The 19,238-nt window shown below is 45.5% G+C and overlaps 2 protein-coding genes across 8 annotated transcripts in view; one reads left to right on the forward strand and one right to left on the reverse strand.

Moving 5' to 3' along the window:
- CNN1 (calponin 1) overlaps positions 1 to 6,038 on the forward strand; it is a 115,172-nt gene extending 109,134 nt beyond the window's left edge. For all 4 annotated transcript variants that reach the window (XM_053295405.1, XM_053295404.1, XM_053295410.1 and 1 more), the window contains exons 5-7: positions 46 to 156; positions 873 to 1,019; positions 2,214 to 6,038. In XM_053295405.1, coding sequence (XP_053151380.1) covers positions 46 to 156; positions 873 to 1,019; positions 2,214 to 2,465 — 510 coding nt within the window. In that variant the 3' untranslated portion in view covers positions 2,466 to 6,038. The remainder of the gene's footprint in view (positions 1 to 45; positions 157 to 872; positions 1,020 to 2,213) is intronic.
- A 3,661-nt stretch (positions 6,039 to 9,699) lies between these two features.
- Positions 9,700 to 19,222, reverse strand: ELOF1 (elongation factor 1). 4 transcript variants are annotated; one of them, XM_053295412.1, is made up of 4 exons: positions 19,089 to 19,222; positions 13,759 to 13,880; positions 11,443 to 11,513; positions 9,700 to 11,192 (listed from the first exon to the last, which is right to left on the reverse strand). In XM_053295412.1, exons 1-4 carry the CDS (start codon positions 19,092 to 19,094, stop codon positions 11,128 to 11,130), a joined length of 264 nt encoding a protein of 87 aa, XP_053151387.1. In that variant the 5' UTR covers positions 19,095 to 19,222; the 3' UTR covers positions 9,700 to 11,127. The 4 variants fall into 4 exon arrangements, with proteins under 4 accessions (XP_053151387.1, XP_053151386.1, XP_053151388.1 ...); XM_053295411.1 differs by lacking the exon at positions 19,089 to 19,222 and adding an exon at positions 16,738 to 16,851; XM_053295413.1 differs by lacking the exon at positions 19,089 to 19,222 and adding an exon at positions 16,339 to 16,728.
- Between the last annotated feature and the right edge of the window lie 16 nt (positions 19,223 to 19,238).

The raw sequence follows: 19,238 nt of genomic DNA on the forward strand, positions 1-19,238 counted from the left end.
CAGAGATGACTCCCATTGTTTACCTCTTGATCCTTGACCTTACAGGCCAAGACAAAAGGCAACAAGGTGAACATGGGGGTGAAATATGCCGAGAAGCAACAGCGTAGATTCCTCCCTGAGAAGCTGAAAGAAGGACGGAACATCATCGGCCTGCAGGTCTGTGGCTTCCACTCTCCTCCTCTTGTGTTATTTATCTGAGAATTTCCCTTAAGACATTGTGCAGCCACAAATGCATCAGATGATCCATGAGGAGCACTCCAGGACCTCTCCAAAAAACTGAAGAGGATGTGGCCAATTGCCGATGTCCCAAGAGGCCGTTCGGAGGTGCTTGTGCCATCAGGTCAACTCTGACTGAAGTTCTGATGTGGCCACAAGGGACTGGAAGTAGCAGAAACCCCAAATGCAATTTATCCTCCAAATATTGACCCCCAAGTCAACTTCCCTCCCATATGTGCACAGACCCAAGTCAGCTTCCCTCCAGGGCAAACAGCAGCCACCAGTTGCATGCCATGCCAACCTGCATACAAGTGGCTGAGTCACAAAGGCTGATGGGAGATTATTTGAATAGCACTTTCTGCTAACCCATTTTAACAGAATCTGGAAACTTCTCCTGCCAAACTCTGAGGCTGTTGTATAGCCCCTCCAGTGATGCAAGCAAATCATCTACTGTAAGAGAAGTGAAAGATTCTGAAATCATAGGTCTTCAGGAGATGGGTGCACTTGAAAGTGCAGGCCCAATCCTGTAAAGTGGCTGTGGTGAGACAGAGTTCCCACAGAAGTGGTGATGCAGCAAGGGCTTTCCATCTGTGGGCAGCTGAATGACCACCAATGGGAGACTTCGCCAAGTCTAAACACCACTATATTTTTTTCAGATGGGCACCAACAAATTTGCCAGTCAGCAGGGCATGACAGCATATGGCACACGCCGGCACCTTTATGATCCCAAGATGGGCACAGACCAGCCTCTGGACCAAGCCACAATCAGTCTACAGATGGGAACCAACAAGGGGGCCAGCCAGGTGAGAAATGCAGGGGCAGGGAGGAAAGAGATGCATCACTGAGATGGTATTAGGTACACCAACTGTGAAGGAGACCCTGAAATATTCTTAATTGGTACGATCAGTTTGGAGGAGCAGAGCAGACAAGCAGCTTCTATTGTTCTGCCGTTTCAATGGAAAAACAATAAGCAGCTGTTCCTAGGGAATTTCAGAGATGTAATGGCCTATTTATTTGAACAAGACTTTCCAAGCACACACCCTTGTGGGTGTTGTATATTGATGTTGGATATTGGTTAAAGTGCATTAAGCACTTTAGTATAGCACTTCGATTTTAGGTGCTATAAATGATGTATCTTACACTGTCAGTCAGAGATCAAGCCCTTGCTACTGTTTGAGATGAACAGCAACACTAAGTAAAAGGAGTCTGGGATATTCCGAGTCCATTGCATTACTCTGAAACCTACTTTTAAGCACACAAAACTAATTTGAGGCTAAAGTGAGTACAGGCCAGGCAAAGGCAGTTATCTCAAGATAAGGTTGCTAGTCAACAAGTCCTGGCCATGCCCTTTCCTCCAGTGTCCTTCAGGAAGCTGATATTTCTAATCTCAAGGAGTTCAATAAGCCATCAAGGTGAACTCAAAAGACTTGGCGTGGTTTTTATACCTGCTTTCTATGATCTCAGCTTTAGAATGCAGAGCGAGAGAGACTCTTCCTGATGCCGATATATTCCAACATCAGCTCAAATTACGACGGAAAATAAAAACAGGAAATCCACACTAAGAGGAAGGGGCTTGCACTATATTCTTAGTGCCATCTGCTGGCAATCTGCAGCAATTAGTTAGCTATCTTTTTTCATACGCTTGTTATTTTACCTTGGAAAAGGATTGTTTCACTGATGGCCAGCAGATGGTGCTAAGAATATAAGGTGACCTATCTAGTGAGGATTCCCTATTTATTTTCCATAACTGATGTTTGAATATATCTGCACTGGAAGAGCCTGACCTGAGAAGACAAAAAAGCAAATCTATTTGGCCTCCTACTGTGCTAATGAAGACCTGTTAATCACACTAAGTATAGTAGCTTGGGGAGGATCACATGGAGCCTGTATGCTGTTATCCATTCTTTCCCTGGAGATAGGGTTTTGTAAAGTTTTTATGCTCTCAAGTTAACTATTTCCTGCTTCTTTGCTTTCTCTCTCTCCCTGCCGGCCCTTAGGCGGGCATGACGGCTCCTGGAACCAAGCGGCAGATCTTTGAGCCCTCCCTGGGCATGGAGCATTGCGACACCCAGAACATCTCCCTGCAGATGGGCAGCAACAAAGGTGCCTCACAGCAGGGCATGACTGTGTACGGGCTGCCGCGGCAGGTCTATGACTCCAAGTACTGCCTCACGCCCAACTATCCCATCGTTGGAGAGGAAGATGACCAGTACAACCACAGTCATCATAACTTCTATAATTCAGAATAGTCAGCAGGACACAGAGGACAGACATAGAACAGAGACCCCGGCACTGCAACAGCACTTCCTGAACAGAAGATCCACCACCAAGTGGCTATTTTAAACCAGGAATATACGAAAAACCAAATGGCTCCCTAAATTGCTAACCAGCTCACTAGAGACTCCTTAGAAGATGCCCCAAGCCTGGTCTCCCCTTCAAGCCGCTGCCACTGAGCCTTGAAGCTTCACCGTGAAACTCTTCACGCTTTAACTTATCAAATGCTGCCACTACTTTTTAGCATGCACTGATGTGACACAAAGCCCTCTGGACAGAAGGTCACAGTAAAATAGCCCAGGAGAGAAGAAGCAGAAACAAAGGCATGAGAAGCATTCTTAATTTGATTCTCTCACTCCTCCCCGTCACAACAGGAGCCAGTCCCTTCCCTAGTATGGATTCTTCCAGGTGTTGTTACTGTCTTGGGTCCAAGAGGCAGCGGCAGATAATGGGAGGCACAGCTGCAGTTTGTGAACATCCTGGCTCCTGCACTCCGTTTTGCACTCTCAGTAACAGAAGCTGCTCTAGCCCCATCATCTGGCTTACTCCATCTTCAACCAGTTTAGGGTAAGAGGGGCACCACCACCACCACCCCCGCCGCCAATTTGCCTACCTTGCCAGGAGCTCCAGTCATTTCTGCTTTTAAGATACAAACAGCTTTAGCAAGAGCACCAGTGGACTGAACCAGCCATTGGCTTCTTGGAAATGGGGCATGTTTAGGTAGCATGTGTGTACTGTGGAGGGAAATTGTAGAAAGAGGTTGGGGCGTGCCTCCTAGACAGGGTGTGTCTGCCCACAGTTCATATCCAAGAGTCTGGTGATATCCCAAGATTATGCAGCAGATCTTTGGAAGAAGATGGCAGACAGGGAGGTGCAAATGTGAGCCAAGGCTGTCCATCTTCTACATTTTCAGACAGAATCTGAGAGTGGCAAATAAATTGTGAGATTCCTCAAGAATCTCAGCTTCCTTCTTAAAAGAAAAAAAAGTGTTCCTACTTTTCTCAACCTAGCTCCACGACATGTAGACTGCTTCTACTCGGAGCTCTAGTGTTGGGGGATAGTTTGAAGCTTCTTGACAATTCAGGGCTTCTGGTGCCTTCCCCCAAGTGACTACCCCTCCAACACACCTCTCCCTCATTTACTCAAAGTTATCTTCCTTGCCACTAATCTTGTCCTCCCCTCCTCTACCCATACATTATTGCTTTCAGAATAAGTCATAGGAAACAAGTAATCTCATGTAAACCCAGCATATTGGCATATGGTCAAAGCAAACATCTGAATTCTGGAGGTACAGAACATGAGCAGCCCTGGAGGCGGCTAGCTGTAGCATTGATTGCCATGGAACTAATTCATGTACAAAACCAAGATGCTTCTCCTGGTTACTATAAGCATTCACATGCCTTGAGACAGAACTACCTGCTATATGCAATTCAAGATTAGGATTATGTACATAAACACATCTATACTGAAGTGAGTTCCACTTCAGTCATTGGAACTTACCTCCACATTTTGGATGGGTTTAGAATAGGACACTCTTTTATTTAGATAATCTGGGCTGATAAATTGTATGAGCTTTGATTAAATTGGCACAAGTCTGCATATGGGTGAACATAATTTTGAAGAAAACAGTCTCTCTGTTTTTAGGTGATGCAAGCATGTGTCACAGCAGGCCCCGTCCCAGAAGAGGCATTCTCTCCTAGGCAAGGGAGAAGGCAGAATGCCTCTTCTAAGAAGGAACCTGCCACCCTTTGATCTGTAACTACTCAAATTAAAAATAATTATTTCTTTAAAAGCTTGCCGATCAATCAATCAGGGTGCCTTTTTAGGACATCTGATCTGAATATTTGTAATGGATTAATCTAATTGATTGACTAAAGATTGTAGCCCTAGTTTAAGATTGGGGTACTTGTCTTTGTGCACGTAATCTCTGTGTGTATTTAGAACAAGAATGGCTGGCTTCACTAACATTTTTGTATTGCCATGTTGTGCGGTGGCAAGTCTGGAGGGAACCATTTGCCCATCAATTCTCACTGTAATACACTGTGCCAAATATTGTTGAAAACTAACATTTGGGAAAATGCCAACATTGACTACTGAGAATTCAGCTGTGTTGCCAAATAAAGCAGCTGTCCTTAAATACTCTGAAAATTCCTTGCCCTGCTCTTCCCAGAGTTAGAGGCATTCTGCATGCTGAGAAACTAAAGACACCTTCCCACCCCTCCACCCCTCAAAAAATTATAAACAGATACTATATTTGTTTGTAATGTTCTGCTAATGAGCACTTTTAAATTTCACTGTGGCACAATAAAAAAAGAAAAAAGTTACTTTCCTAATGTTATTGAAGATCTTCCATAACACTTATTTCTGGCAAGTCTCCTTAAAAGAGAAGATATTAATATATCTTTAAAAGCCTTCAACCAAGTCAGACCGTTGGTCCATTGCAGTCCAGTGCTGTCTACAGGTCTCCAAGATTTCAGGCCAGGGGCTTTTCCCAGCTTTGCTACCAGAATCTGTTTAACAGGAGTTGCCAGGGATTGAACCTGGGAACTTCTGCAAGCAAAGCAAGTGCTCTGCCACTGAGCTAAAGTCCTTCTGAATATATATGAGATACCAGCAGTTATTTTTTTAACAACCAAACAAGATTGGACATTTCAGCCTTCTCCCTCAGCTCATCTCAATGTCTTGTTTGTGTGTGTAAGTGCCTACTGTCAAAACAGAAAACAAGTCAACCAATTATGCAGGATGTGGTAAGAGTATTACTAGTTACATATTTTACTTTCAGCCTTCACAGTGTGTGCAAGAAAATAAACCTGCACGGCTGTGATTCTGCTACAAATGACAGAACATAGTCAATAATGTGAAACGCTTGAGGAAAGTGAGCTGTCATTTTAAAAATGAGCAGGTTCTAGTCCTCGTGATTGTGGGTAAAACCTAAAAATAGATGGGTAGGCCTTGCTTAATGAGAAAATTTAACTATATACAAAAAAAGACATATTAGGCTACAAGAATAAAGCACATGTGAGCTCGAGACTCTATACCGATGTCCATCAGAGCATTCTAGATATACACCTTAACATATAAAGCTGCCTTATATGGAGTCAGACCATTGGTCCATCTAGGTCAGTACTGTCTACATTAACCAGCAGAAGCCCTCCAGGGTTTCAGACAAGAGTCTTTCCTGGTCCTACCTGGAGATGCCAAAGATTGAACTCGGAACTTTCTCTATGTAATGCATGGGCTCCATCATTGAGCTATAGCCTGTCTCCAAGAAAGCAACAAGCCTCATGCCTGTGCCTACAAGGGCACCCTGACAGGGACATGGCAGGGCCCTCATGTTAGAAGTCTGATGCTCTGCTAAAAAAGTTATACAGGCAAAAACCATCTACAGCTGGGCAGGTCTCAGAAAATAACTACAAAACAGGTGAACTTGAATTTTACTGCATAACCATCTCTTGGGGTTAAGCTGCTCTGTGAGCTTACTAGCAATGCAGTATTGTGCGGGTCAATTCCAATTAATAATAATAAACCCAGCTTGTTTTCCTATGTAATACCATCTCTGTGGAAAAATGAGTTGTGTGTGCATCAGCATATTCATTCTATGGTGACTGCTAAAAGTGCTACCGTGTGTGCCAGCAAAATACATTTACATTTCTAAATGTGACCATAGTACACAAGGACAGAATCACATGGAGGAACAAACAGGAAACTCTGAGGACAGAGAAAAACTTGATCTGGCCATGTCAAGTTCATTCCCATCCCTATGCATGCCTGTCAATTCCACTGTCTGACCAAAACATTAAGGGAGCCTATTGGAATGACCCAACATGGCATCCCTTTATACACAAGGAGAAAGATTATATACTTGGCAAACTAGGAGCACATCAGCAGCTGTGTTTGCATGAACAAAGCCAGACTATTGTAAGGATTCTGCACAGAAACAAATGCCTCTTCACTACATTATCCACCCAGTACAGCAGCAAAGACACCGACATACTGCTCAAGGAGAAAGATGTAACTCTCTTCAGCTGCATAGAGCTGAAGTTCCAACTTGCAGAGAAATTGGCTAAACTTCCAGCAGGGTCTCCCACAGGAATCTAGCTGGCTGAACAATATAATTATCAAGGAACACCCAGTCCCAAATGGCTTGGGCTCCCAGACCAGCCCTCTATAGCACTGAATGCATACAGGAAAATAGTAGACACCGATAGTCATGTTTCAGTCAGCATCCATTCAATATTCCCCAAAGGATAAAGGCTACCAAGAACAGCTGCCAAGAGGCCCCAACTGCCCCGGAATGTTCTGTCCAAAGTACAACTATACCTTCTTGGTGATTAGGCTGGGTAAATAGATCCCAGAAGCCACAGCTGCCTAATCTTTCGGAGCAAACAAGTCCAGTGTGCCAGTTCACCACAAAACGCCCCATGCCCTGCATACCCTAGGGTTGGATCCTAGCCTAGAATGCAGCCATTTGCTAGGAGCAATAAGAACAAGGGTGGATTATCTCAAGAAGCAATCATGGTTTAAAAAAAGAAAACAAAATGCAACTCATTTTTAAAGACCCATATTTACCAGGCAAGGAGATATGTATTGCCTAGCTTGGGTAGGGGCTCATTGTTCAAAGCCTCTTAGCCAGGAAAATGTCTTGTCCTGCTTTGCTGGGGACACTGAAACGCTCAGCAGCAAAAAGACAGCCAGAGCAGTTATTTATTATTATTATTATTATTATTATTATTATTACATTTATATCCCGCTCTTCCTCCAAGGAGCCCAGAGTGGTGTACTACATACTTAAGTTTCTCTTTCACAACAACCCTGTGAAGTAGGCTAGGCCAAAAGAGAAGTGTCTGGTCCAGTCACCCAGCTAGTGTTATGGCTTAATGGGGATTTGAACTCAGGTCTCCCCAGGCCTAGTCCAGCACTCTAACCACTACACCACGCTGCCTCAGTTACATTTGAAAGCTGAACAAGACGACTGGGAAAATAGGGTTTTAAAATGTTCTAGCTGGCAGCATCATGTTATGTCGTCTTCTTAAACAAATCATCCATCAGTGAGATGAACTCTGTCTGGGACACATCAGGGAGGTCATACCAGGAACACTCAGTTTAGGAATGGGTATAGCTGAGCAGATTAGGTAGGCGGATGAGAATAAATCCTTACCTGGTGCATATCTGTTCTTCATTTGACTTTGGGTAAAGTCCTTCCTCCTAGAACCAGAAGGCAAGACTAAGTCTGTTACCTGGAGGTGGACCTTCCTCCTGATCCCCACATTGTCAAAAGCCTCAAAAAAAGAAAAAAAGCCCAAAACACTAACATGCAATGGAAAGCAGGCTGTTCCCTCCATGCAGCAGAAAAGGCAGGAATACCTATCTGTGGAACTCCACAAGACACCCCTGAACAGAAGATGCAGCTAAGGATCTGCCCCTTAGACAGATCTAGAGGGTCATGGGAAGTAAGGAGGGTCTATCTTGTCACGAGTCAAAAGTGGAGGCTTTTCCAGATCTTGCACTGTTGCAGTTGTGCCTTTCCATGGAGTATTGTTTCTGACCAACAGAGCACCTATGAGAGCCAGTAGAAATGGCAGCTTCCCTGAAATGAGGGCGGAGTCATGTGGAAATGGGAAAAGGCTTTTTCTTCCAGGTTGGCCTCTAGAAAGTCTGTGATCCAATGTCTCTTGATAAAATCTGGGTGAATATGGAAAGAAGGAAAGGAAGCTCATACCCTATTAACTCACTGAAGGTCCACAGGTGTTAATTTTGCCTGGTTCTGCCTCAGTGGCTGAGGAGTAAGCCACAATCAGAGGCAGTTTTCCCTGGGAGGAGTGAGATGGGAACGTTGACTGTGCCTCCCACTAGCAAACTCATATGAGCCATAGCAGTAGCTCACCTAGCCAGAACAGGCACAATCAGAGGTCATTCACACAACCACAAACTGGCTAGGACAAGTGTCCTACCTAGGTTTAGGAGCTGTGTGTGCTCCCAATTTTCAGTTGTGGAATCAAGGTAGGAGAAAAAGCTGGGTAGGACAGATTTCCTCCTCCCTTGGTCAAATGCTGGGTAGGTCACCACTGTCCTACCCAACTTTTCCTCCTACCTTGATTCCACACCATACCTTCTTCTTCCTCCTACCTAGTTGTTTGCTCCTACACAACTGAAAATTTAGAGCACACACAGCTGCCAACCCCAAGTAGGATATTTGTCCTCTCACTCCTGTAGCCCCTCTCCAGCATGGTGCATGGGGAGTGCAAATTGGGTACATTATGTGAATGAAACACTTCCTTGATCTTGTCCAGAGGAATAGGCAAAGGACTATTGAAGTCACCTCACCTGTGCTAGTCTGTCAAATTTAACCCTGCCTTCCAGGCCTAGGACCTTATCCAAATGAATCCTTATCCATGAAATGAGAGATTTCATGCTAGGGCAGCATCTAAGCTACATTGCACCATATACTAGGTTATGCTTTGTACAACCATGAATCATCTCCAAGTTACTTTTTGATTCATGAATAAGTTTTTTTCTTCAGCAACCAAGTGGAGGAGCAGGGATTTGATAAGCATACCATCCCAGTGCTGCATTAAAATAGTCCTCCTAGGAATTCCATTATGAGTCTGCACCAATTCATTGCCGGAATGACCACTGGAAACTGCCCCCACCCTTCCAGCAGAAAGCTCACACTTTGCCAATTGGTAATTCATCCGTTACCTCGATATCCTCTACCCTTCTAAGGAGCTCAGTGTGGCAGCCTCACACCATCCTTTTAAGATGGAGGGTTAACTAAACACCAGCCAGGAGCTTCCAGGAAATTGAAGCGGAGACATCCAAGCACAATGGCATCTTCATTCTAGTTGCTACTGGCGTAACTGGCAGATAGTTCTAAATAGCTAGAGGGACATATGTGAAAAGCATCACTGTTTGCATTATACAGTATGCCTTAGTGGCTGAGGAGTAAGCCACAAGCAGAGGCAGTTTTCCCTGGGAGGAAAACATACAGTATGGACCATGTCTTGTCCTTCAGAACAGAAACTGGACAGTGGCTTTAGAGCGTTTTAGTCTGGAGACTTTTAACCATGTGCTCATTTTCTTGAGGCACCAGGAGCTACTTAATTATTATAGAACCAGCTAAGAAATGCAAAAAGCTCCATGAATTTAAACCCAAGAGTGGCAGCTTGGGACCCAACATAGCAGAAAAAGTAACACAAGATACTGAACAGCTGCTTTTCCATTATGGTGTTTATTAAAAAGGGATGCTAATCACGGCAAGTCACTGGCAGAGGTCCCTCATACACAGGAAAAAAATGGGTTTCTGCTTCCTCATTTACATACAAAGACAAAGGGATCTGTTGTCCAACAGAGCATAGAATTCAGTTGGCTTAAATTTCAATATGTGGGACTTGACAGGGCACCAGCAGTGGCTATCTGTGGATGTACGTCAGGCAGCTGCGCCTCCCATCAAAGAAGGCCCACGAAGGCCTCTAGAGCCTACTATATCACACAGTACCAAGGAAGGCAAGAAAGGAATGGCCCAAAATATTCCCATCCCTGATTAGGAGATTCAGAATCGGATCCCAACCAACCTCTGCAGCAGAAGTAGAGATATATCCAGCTTGTCATTTACTGGGATTCTCTCTCATACTGAGAACTAACTAGTAAGAAATCAGGGGGAGCAAGCTGGCAACCAAGTGAAGATACTCCTAATAAGCAGTGTGTACATCCACCTCACACCTGGAAGCCTGTTGAGAAGAGACATTTTAAATAAAGTTGCTCAATACTACCCACATACATTACACTAGCACCAAATATTATTTGGATAACGGCACAATTCCTCAGTAATGTAGGCAGGCTTCTCCCTCAGATTAAAGTTTATTAAAATAGTATAACTCTCAAAAACCCCACCCAGTGGCACAGAGAATCTGGCCTCAGAAACACAGTTAACATCACTGGTAACTAAGATGGATTTTAAATAAGTACTTGAAGATAAAGCAATACTTTCTTCATGGGATGCATAGTCTCCATTTAAAACAAACTTGGAACTGGAATTGTGGGGATATATATATATTTGCATTTTTATGAAGCCACAGTCTTACACAAAGGCCAAAATCAGGTTCTTGCAGACTGAACTGCCAGGGAGAAGTTACACTTGCCCTGCTATACTGCATATTCTAAATACCCAGGAAAGACAGAAGAGTCCTGTGCACAAATTGATGCAAGAAAAGAAAGGTTGATGAGGAAAATTAGTATCCTTTTGGCAGTGGCAGTAACTCAAAGACATGTTGCCACACTACCTAACTGAGACAACTACTCTCACTTGATAAATTGTCTCCAATGTTCACACCTACTACTTCATCTGAGGCTAAGAAGTTATGCTGCAGGATGAGGGGATTATGTCTGACTTTCTGCTGGCTTTTCCCAGTCTTGAAGGTCCTACTGGTGGCCTTTAGGGTTTTTTTAAAAATTCAAGGAGCACCCCCCACCCCGCAGTATTCATGCCAAAGGACAAAATTCCTTGATAGAGAAAAACAGCATGAGTCACCATCTCTCAACCACTCCAGGTGGATTCTCAATGCATTATGTAACAAAAACACCCCCCACCCCCAAATGAAGCAACAGTTGAACTCCTGGCACAGTCTTTTCCAGCCACTGCTATTGATTGGCTGCCTCACACGCATCTATCCAATCGCTGTAAACATCCACTGGTTCAGAAAGATCTGTAAGATTAAAAGTCAAGGAACATACAGTCAAGAATGCTTCCTAATACTTTTTATCTATTTCCCTGTAGCCTTTCATACCAGCCCTAGGGGGAAAACCCAACAAACCTTATAACTACGCTGCAAAGCTCCACATAATTTGCCCCTCCCTCATGCTTAAAATCCAATGCAAACATACTTTCATTCACCAAGTTGGGGGTGTGCTTGTTGTGGGTACTTTTATTGAAAGAAAAAATATATCAAAGGATACATGTTATAGGGGTCTGAAATTCTTCCAGACACACAGTACAGGATATCACACCAGTATTCCGAGCTCTGTCCCTGGAAGACAGAAATCATATAACAGCTGCAAAGATTTCCGGACCAACAAAGTACCATTGTCTGAGAAAGAAACTGGAGGCAAGACAAGAGTAAACAGCAGCAAGAGCTTGATCACGCATACTTGTGTTTCCCAACAAAGCTTCTCCTGATGCACACCCAGCACCTGACCAGCTGAGGCTAGAGGTGGCTTTCTCACACCTGGGAATGGGGAGCAGTCAGAGTGAAGTGATCAGCACAGCAGAAGCAAACACGTAGCATTTCTGCTTTCCAATTCCCTACTACAGCAGGACACCAGCCAAGGACATCACAGGAAGTCTTCCTTGAAGGACGGCTGGCCTTTTCGCTTTAGAGCTTTGTGGTGTGTTAGACACATTTTGGCTGAAGTTGCTCAGTAACAGAAGATCTTGGGAGCATATATTTGATTGCTTCTTTGCTGGATAAGCATTAGTTGTCCCACGTTTTTCATCCATGTCACTTCATTTTGAAGAGATATTGGATGTAGCTACCTTCAATAATTATGTGAACTTGCACAAAGGGAAAGCGGGGAACACATCATAAGAGAATGCTAAGTACATATTAGAATAAGGAGGGAGGAGTAAGTGCACCCTCCCCCACCCGCCCTTAAAGTGAGACACCCCCAACCCCACCATCAAGCCACCCACACCTGGTTCCGTGCGCATCCCTAACTATAAGAGGCCTTTGTTTTCACAAGGGTTATGTTCTTGTCTACCACCACCAATGCTGAAAAAAGTGGTAATTAAAACCTTGAGGACCTACTGAATACTAAGGAACTTAACCCCATCATTCCTATAAGGACAAGGTTTCAATTATCTCGGTTTTGGCATTCATGCCCCCATGATAATGGAAACCAATTATATATAGCCTCATCATGAATAGCTGAAACCATGAATAGAGCACATGTGAAAAATTAGGGTCTCCTATAATGAAGATCTGCTCATGGTAAGGGACTAATTCCAAAACTTGTATAAGTGAGAAAGAATAATGAGATACACTATAGTCAATAAGAATAAGCAAAAATGCTGAATTTTTGTTTAACTAATGAGATTATGCACACATTCCTAGCAGGTATTACGTATACAAATAATATGAAATACTCTTAGAATTGAACACAGAACAAACTGCAGCGATGAAAGATTCTTATCCAGCTCTAAAGTATTTAAAGAATTCAAACTTTTTTTAGGCTGTGAATCCTCTTGGTGCAGGGAACAATATTTTATTTTCTTTTGCAATGAATAATGTTTTGAGAACTATTTGTGTTTAAAAGCAGTATATAACTTTTTTAACAACAAAAACAAAGTGTTAAACATATTTAAGTCACACATTTCAATGGGAGAGTTACACTGTCGAGTTGGAATCAATGGAGTTTTAAAGTACTTAACTGATACCCATTGGATAATTAAGGGTCTTGTGGTAGCAAGCATGACTTGTCCCCTTAGCTAAGCAGGGTCCACTCTGGTTGCATATGAAAGGGAGACTAGACGTGTGAGCACCGTAAGATATTCCCCTCAGGGGATGGAGCACTCTGGGAAGAGCAGAAAGTAGGCTTGAGCCCGAAACGTTTCGGAGGCCATTATAGATGCCTCTGAAACGTTTTCGGCCACATTTAGGAATTCGGCAGCGGCAGGGGTACTCCCTTAAGGGCGGGGGGGGTTGCACTTACCCCTCCCACCGTATTTCCCCTGCCGGTACTCCGTTGGATCAAAGCCCCTCTGGGCAGCAGCGTTCCTCCCTGCCGCCCCGTTGTCCTCCTTGGCCAGAACTACCGCGCACACGTGTGCCCGCCATGTGCACGGCAGACGGGCGCGCGGCTGAGGACAACATCAAGGGTAGCAGGGGTGTGGGTAGGGGGAGAGAAAAGGAATTCAGCCTTCCCCTAATGCATTTTTCTTCCGTTATCTGGAAGAAATTGTTCCTCAAGCAACCCTCTGCAATGCATATGCTTTCTGCTTCTGGCACGCTACATTCAAATGCCTAGGTTAGATCAATGAGGGGGGAAATAAGCAGATTATCAAGTCCTTTCTAATGAAACTATCACAATTTCCCCCCTATTCCTTGCACAATTCTAATATTTCCCCAGCTAGGGGGAAAAATACATGTCCTTCTGCATTCGTATTGGTCTTTGGTTTTGAGGGTCTGAAGATTCAATAGCTGCACCTGATTACTAAATCTACTTAGCTTGCCCTAAACCAAAAAAGCTCTATTCTTCCCTTTCCCCACCACTTACATTTTAACATCACAGGATTTCTCATGGTTACAGAATGGGCAAGTAAACTGAGTTTCAAGGGTTCCAGTCATCTTCTTCTTGGGTGGCGGCTTCCGCTTTGACTTCCTGCGACCCATCTTTGCCTGCATCATATAAAGGAATAAGGAGAAATCAGAAGTACAGGGATATTTTAGGAGACTCAAAAGCTCTTCTTTCCATCCTTTCCATGACTATAAGAAAGAAAGATGCAGGTATCTGCAAAAGTCATTGCACCAAAAAGAACAGTATATACATGATAACAATAATATTAATTCTTAACTCCCAGTTCCTGTCCCTGAGTCTTGTGGTCCAAGCCTCAGTGCACTTAGCAACTCAGCCCCAGTGATGTTGGCATCAGTGGGGCTGAGCTGCTAAGTACACTGAGGCTTGGACCACAAGACTCAGGGACAGGAACGGAGAACTAAGAGTAAACATTATTGCTATCATGTATATACTGTTTTTCAACAACATGTTCTCAAAGCATTTTACATAGGGTTACTATCTCACAGGTCAAGAAGTAAAGCCTAATGGAGAATGAGAGTTGGCATAGACCAGCATAGGGATGTGCACAGAACCGGTTCAGAGGCCCTTTATGGGCCACGGGACTGGCTCAAACGGCAGGTGGTTCTGCTGATTCGAAGGCGGAGGGGGGGCAGTGCTGCTTTAAAAGCGGGGGAGGGTGTACTTACTCCTCCCACCGCTCTTCCCCCACCGGTGCTCCATTTTTAGGAAGTCCGTTGTTGCGCGGCAGCGTACCTCCCTGCCACCCCATTTGTCCCCTTTACCGGAACTAACCGGAAGTATCTGACACGCCTGCACAGGCCGGGTGCGTGCACGTTATGCGCGGGTGCGTCAGATATGTCCAGTTAGTTCCGGTAAAGGGGGCAAACAGGGCGGCAGAGAGGTATGCTGCCGCCCCATTGGACTTTCTAAAAATGGAGCACTGGCAGGGGAAGAGCGGTGGGAGGGGTAAGTGCACCCTCCCCCACCCTTAAAGCAGCACCCCCACCTCCTTCGAGCCTCCCCCGCCCTGTTCTGTGCACATCCCTAGAGCAGCAGCTAAGAGACTGGGCTATGGATCAGGAAGTGTCTCATTTGAATCTCACCTCTGCCATAAATTCAATGGGTGACTATTGGCAAGCTGCTCCCTCTCAATCTCAGCACCCCATCTTCAATATGAAGGCAATACTACTCACGTAACCTTACAGGGCTATTGTAAGGATAAGAATTTTTAAAAACACTCTATAAATGCTTATTATTATGGCACTTGGCAGGCCAGGGAGCAGAAGGTAGTTATATTTGGTGATTCAGTGGTGGAACCTAATGAGCAGGTAGACAAGGTTCAGGCATGGTGTCAGAGATCAACCAACCATGGGCCCAGGGCCATCAAAAGGTCCATGGCCAAGGCAGAGTCCAGAGGCCCTGGCCTGTGCTCATACTCAAGTGGTGGCAGCTCCATTTCTGCCCTCTCCATCCATAAATGAACTTCCTTCAGAGGCGCCTGTATCCTTGCAGGAGCTTCTGAACAAAGCCCATTCACAGATGGGAAAGGTGGAAAGTGAGATCACTTGGCCAAACAACTAACTCTGTCACCATCTCTTCCAAGCACCTTTCCCATTGGAAATGGGCTTCATCCAGAAGTCCATTTGATGATACAGAGGCCTCTGAAGGAAGCTCACTTACAGCCGAGGATGACTGGAAACATCTCTCTTCTGCTGTGGCTTACTTGGCCAGCTGGAGCATTTTGTGGTGGCTAGCATTTTTAACAATGTAATGTGTCCACGCTGTCACTGTGTGACTGTGATGAAGGAACAGTGACAGGTCCACTGCACGTTATTCATTCGTTTTTTAAAAAGCAGCCACCAGCAGAGCCATCAAGAATCACTCTGGGCTTCTGCCACCACTTCTCCACCCCCAAGTAAGCCTCCCCCCAGCTCTTGGTAGCAGGGTGGCAACTTGGAGCACTTCAGCTCAAACTAGGACTTGCCAATTCTCCTGGAGGAAGAGAAGGGGAGCAGAGGTGCCACCACAGTTCTGCCCCTTGTCTGTGCCTCTCCCCCACACCCACTCCACTGCTTTCAGCGGGCCACAGCCCACAATCAAGGGGGAACATAGGAAGCTGCCATATACTGAATCAGACCATTGGTCTATCTAGTTCAGTATTGTCTTCACAGATTGGCAGCAGCTTCTCCAAGGTTGCAGGCAGGAATCTCTCTGCCCTATCTTGGAGATGCTGCCAGGGAGAGGACTTGGAACCTTCTGCTTTTCCCAGAGCAGCTCCAGGACAAAAGCCAACATCTTAGCTCCACTGATCATGGAAAGCAGAAGTGCCCAGCAATGCTGTCACCTAGACGATCTCGGATACCATTCAAGGGCCACCGAGCGCTTCCCTTTCTCCTTCTAGAACGTAAGAACATCAGCTTCTTACTTTCTAGAAAGAGGGGCACAAGCCGAGCAGCTTCTCCAGGCTGGGCGCCCAACGGGGCGAGGGCGGGGCTGCCAGTCCCTTTTGACCTGGCTCCTGCCACTACCCCCTTTGACAGGAGTTGGGCCGGCAGCTACCAGCAGGTGAAGCGTCGCAGCATCGGCATCGAAGCCTCTTCCCCCAAAGGGCCACGAGCGGGAAGGGGCGGACTCCCTCCTCCCCGCGTCAGCCGGCCACGCCAGAGAGAGAAGCGAGTGCCCAGAGCCGCAGAAGGGAGGAAAGGAGAGAGAGAGGGGCCGGGCCGGGCCGAGAAGCCAGCCTCCCTCCTTCCAGCCCCGCAGGGACACAGGGGTCTGACACGACACGGCGAAGAGAGGAAAGCTCCCATCCACTCCTCGGCTCTGACTGAAGGCCCAGCAGCTTCGGCCTTCCTCGGGAATCCGGCTCCAGAGCGAACGTTACTTCCAACTCCAGACTGCGCCACCCCGGAGACCATCAAAACATTCACCACCACGAAGCCCCTTTCCCCAACCTACCTGGTCCCAACCACTTTCCCAGGCCTCGTTTCCAACGGAGACGGGCACTTCCGGCGCACTATCCGGAAAGGAAAAGTGATCGCCCCACCCCTTCCGGTAGAAGTTACTGAACATAGAGAGGTTTCTTATCTCAGTGGCGCTCATTCTCAATACAATAGAGATAGGAAAAAAATAGAGTCACAGCCACCACAGGCAATATGAATTTCTGGTAAAAATTGAACACCTACAGTGACCGTCTGGTCTCTATGGACGCAGTTAGTTAGGCTTATTGGAAAAACACACACACACAAAACAGCTCACAAACGAAATAAGATTAGAATTAGAAAGAGTATGACCAGAGGCGTAGCAAGGTTGGAGTGGGCCCAGAAACAAGATTTTAAAACGCCGCCCGCCAAAGCTCAGCTCATTAAGTAAATAAATCTTAAATGAGGCTGAATAGTGGTAACAAAAGGCACACACACACATCTATCCTATGTGCCACAATACTACATCATACTAAATTATTTTTTTAAAGGTTTTGTAAATTGTAGATGCAAGTCATTTAATGGTACTAGAGAAAGACATAGGAAATAGGAAGCTGCCATATACTGAGTCAGACCATGGGTCTATCTAGCTCAGTATTGTCTTCACAGACTGGCAGCAGCTTCTCCCAGGTTGCAGGCAGGAATCTCTCTTGGCCCTATCTTGGAGAAGCCAAGAGGGAACTTGGAACCTTCTGCTATGTCTTTTTACTGTCCAAGGGCAGAGATTGGAGTCAGGCAGGTCAAGTGAGCTGCTGCCTGCTGAGCGATCAGTGGCTACTACTGGCTTAGATGGCTTTAAAAAGAGAAAGAGCCAAATTTATGTAGAGCAGATCTATCAACAAGTATGAGCCAGAGTATAAGACAAACAGAGGTGGAGGGCATGAGCCACAGTTGCCAGGGGAAGGGCGTAAGAAGCACATCGCCAGGCCACTGAATATCCAAACAGTTGCCTTAGGTGCCAACTCCATCAAAGACAACTTAGGTGATGATACCTGGGGTGAGGTATTATCAGTATGCACATGATACACAATTGTACGTGCCACCCCGGGCCGATCTGGGGATGCTGTGAATGTGTTGACCCAGTGTCTGCAGGCTGTAAGGGTTTGGATGGGCCAAAACAAGCTCAGGCTGAATCCCTCCAAGACAGAGTTTCTCTTGTTAAGTTCTCGATCTGGCCGGGTTCTGGTTTCGAGTGTCTCCTTTGATGGGGTCGCGCTCCCCTTGAAAGAGCAGGCTCGCAATTTGCGGATCATCCTGAACTAATGGTTCCTGCTGGAACAGCAAATGGAAGCCATGCCCAGCTTCATCTGGTGCGCCAACTGCGGCCTTACCTCGACTGGCAGTCCCTGGCAACTGTGGCTCATGCCCTCCACCTCTCAGTTGGACTATTGCAATGCACTCTACCTGGGGGTGCCTTTGAAGATGACTCAGAAGCTTCGGCTGGCCCCAAACGCTGCTGCCTGGCTGCTTATGGGCAGCAGAATATATGACTATGTTTCACCTTTGTTGCGGTCACTGAATCGGTTGCCAGTTTGCTTCTGAGTCTAATTCAAAGTGTTGGTTATCACCTATAAAAAACCCTTTCAGGGTTTGGCGCCTGTGTACCTTCAGGACTGCCTCTCCCGCCCGACTTCAACCCGCCCTGTGTGGCTGTGAGTTTGTCTCAGTTGGGTCTTCTCAGAGTTCTGGGCCCAGGGGAGGTATGTGGGGCCCAGGGGAGGACGAGGGTCTTCTCTGTTGCAGCCTCCTCCTTATGGAACACCCTGCCTCCTGAGATCCGTAATGCTACCACCCTTCTGTCCTTTAAGAAGCTTTTGAAAACTTATTTATTTTGCCAGGCGTTTAGTTTTTGTGTGTGTCTCTCCCTTTTTTCCTCTTGTTTTTTTGTTTGTTATTGTTTTAATTTATGTAAACCGCCTCGAGTCTATGGAAGTCAGGTGGTCAATAAATCTGCTAAATAAATAAACTCACCTGAGGCACAGCAAGCTGCACCTAACTTCTCACTCTGCCTCTGGACTGTAAAAAAGCCATATAGTTTGGGGTGGTAGGGAAGATATGGTACCGATGTCACAGAGAGGGTAGAAGCAACAGCAGTGTTTGGGTGTGATGTTTTATGTAAGCTGCCTTGGAGATCATTTGGGTTTAAAACCTCCCAGAGATGCCAAGTTTTGGGCAGTATAGAAATTTAATAAACAAACAAACAAACAAAACAAAATAAAATAGAGAGAGAGAAATCCAATACATGGGTGCCATTTTGAGAGGCCTCTTCTGCTTTTCAAAAATGGTCCACCATTCCAACAACTCTATCAACAGCATGCCCTATATTACCTGCATTCAGCAAGTTGATTGACTGTGATGAATCTTATTTAGGCCGAACCAATTCATAGGAAACATTCTTCCAGTCTCAGAAGTGTTACTTTAGCACTCAAAAAGTGCTGCTTTGCAATTCAACCTCTGGAAGAATTGCCTGGACAGCAA

Source organism: Hemicordylus capensis, chromosome 2 (assembly GCF_027244095.1).
Source record: "Hemicordylus capensis ecotype Gifberg chromosome 2, rHemCap1.1.pri, whole genome shotgun sequence".
Taxonomy (NCBI): domain Eukaryota; kingdom Metazoa; phylum Chordata; class Lepidosauria; order Squamata; family Cordylidae; genus Hemicordylus; species Hemicordylus capensis.

Coding starts and splice junctions, on each gene's coding strand:
- ELOF1 (XM_053295411.1), bottom strand. CDS start 16,851: ATGTTCAGTAACTTCTACCGGAAGGGGTGGGGCGATCACTTTTCCTTT. Junction 11,514..13,758: donor AAATCCTGTGATGTTAAAAT/GTAAGTGGTGGG, acceptor TCTGTCTTCCAG/GGACAGAGCTCGGAATACTG. Junction 11,193..11,442: donor ATTTCAGACCCCTATAACAT/GTATCCTTTGAT, acceptor TTAATCTTACAG/ATCTTTCTGAACCAGTGGAT.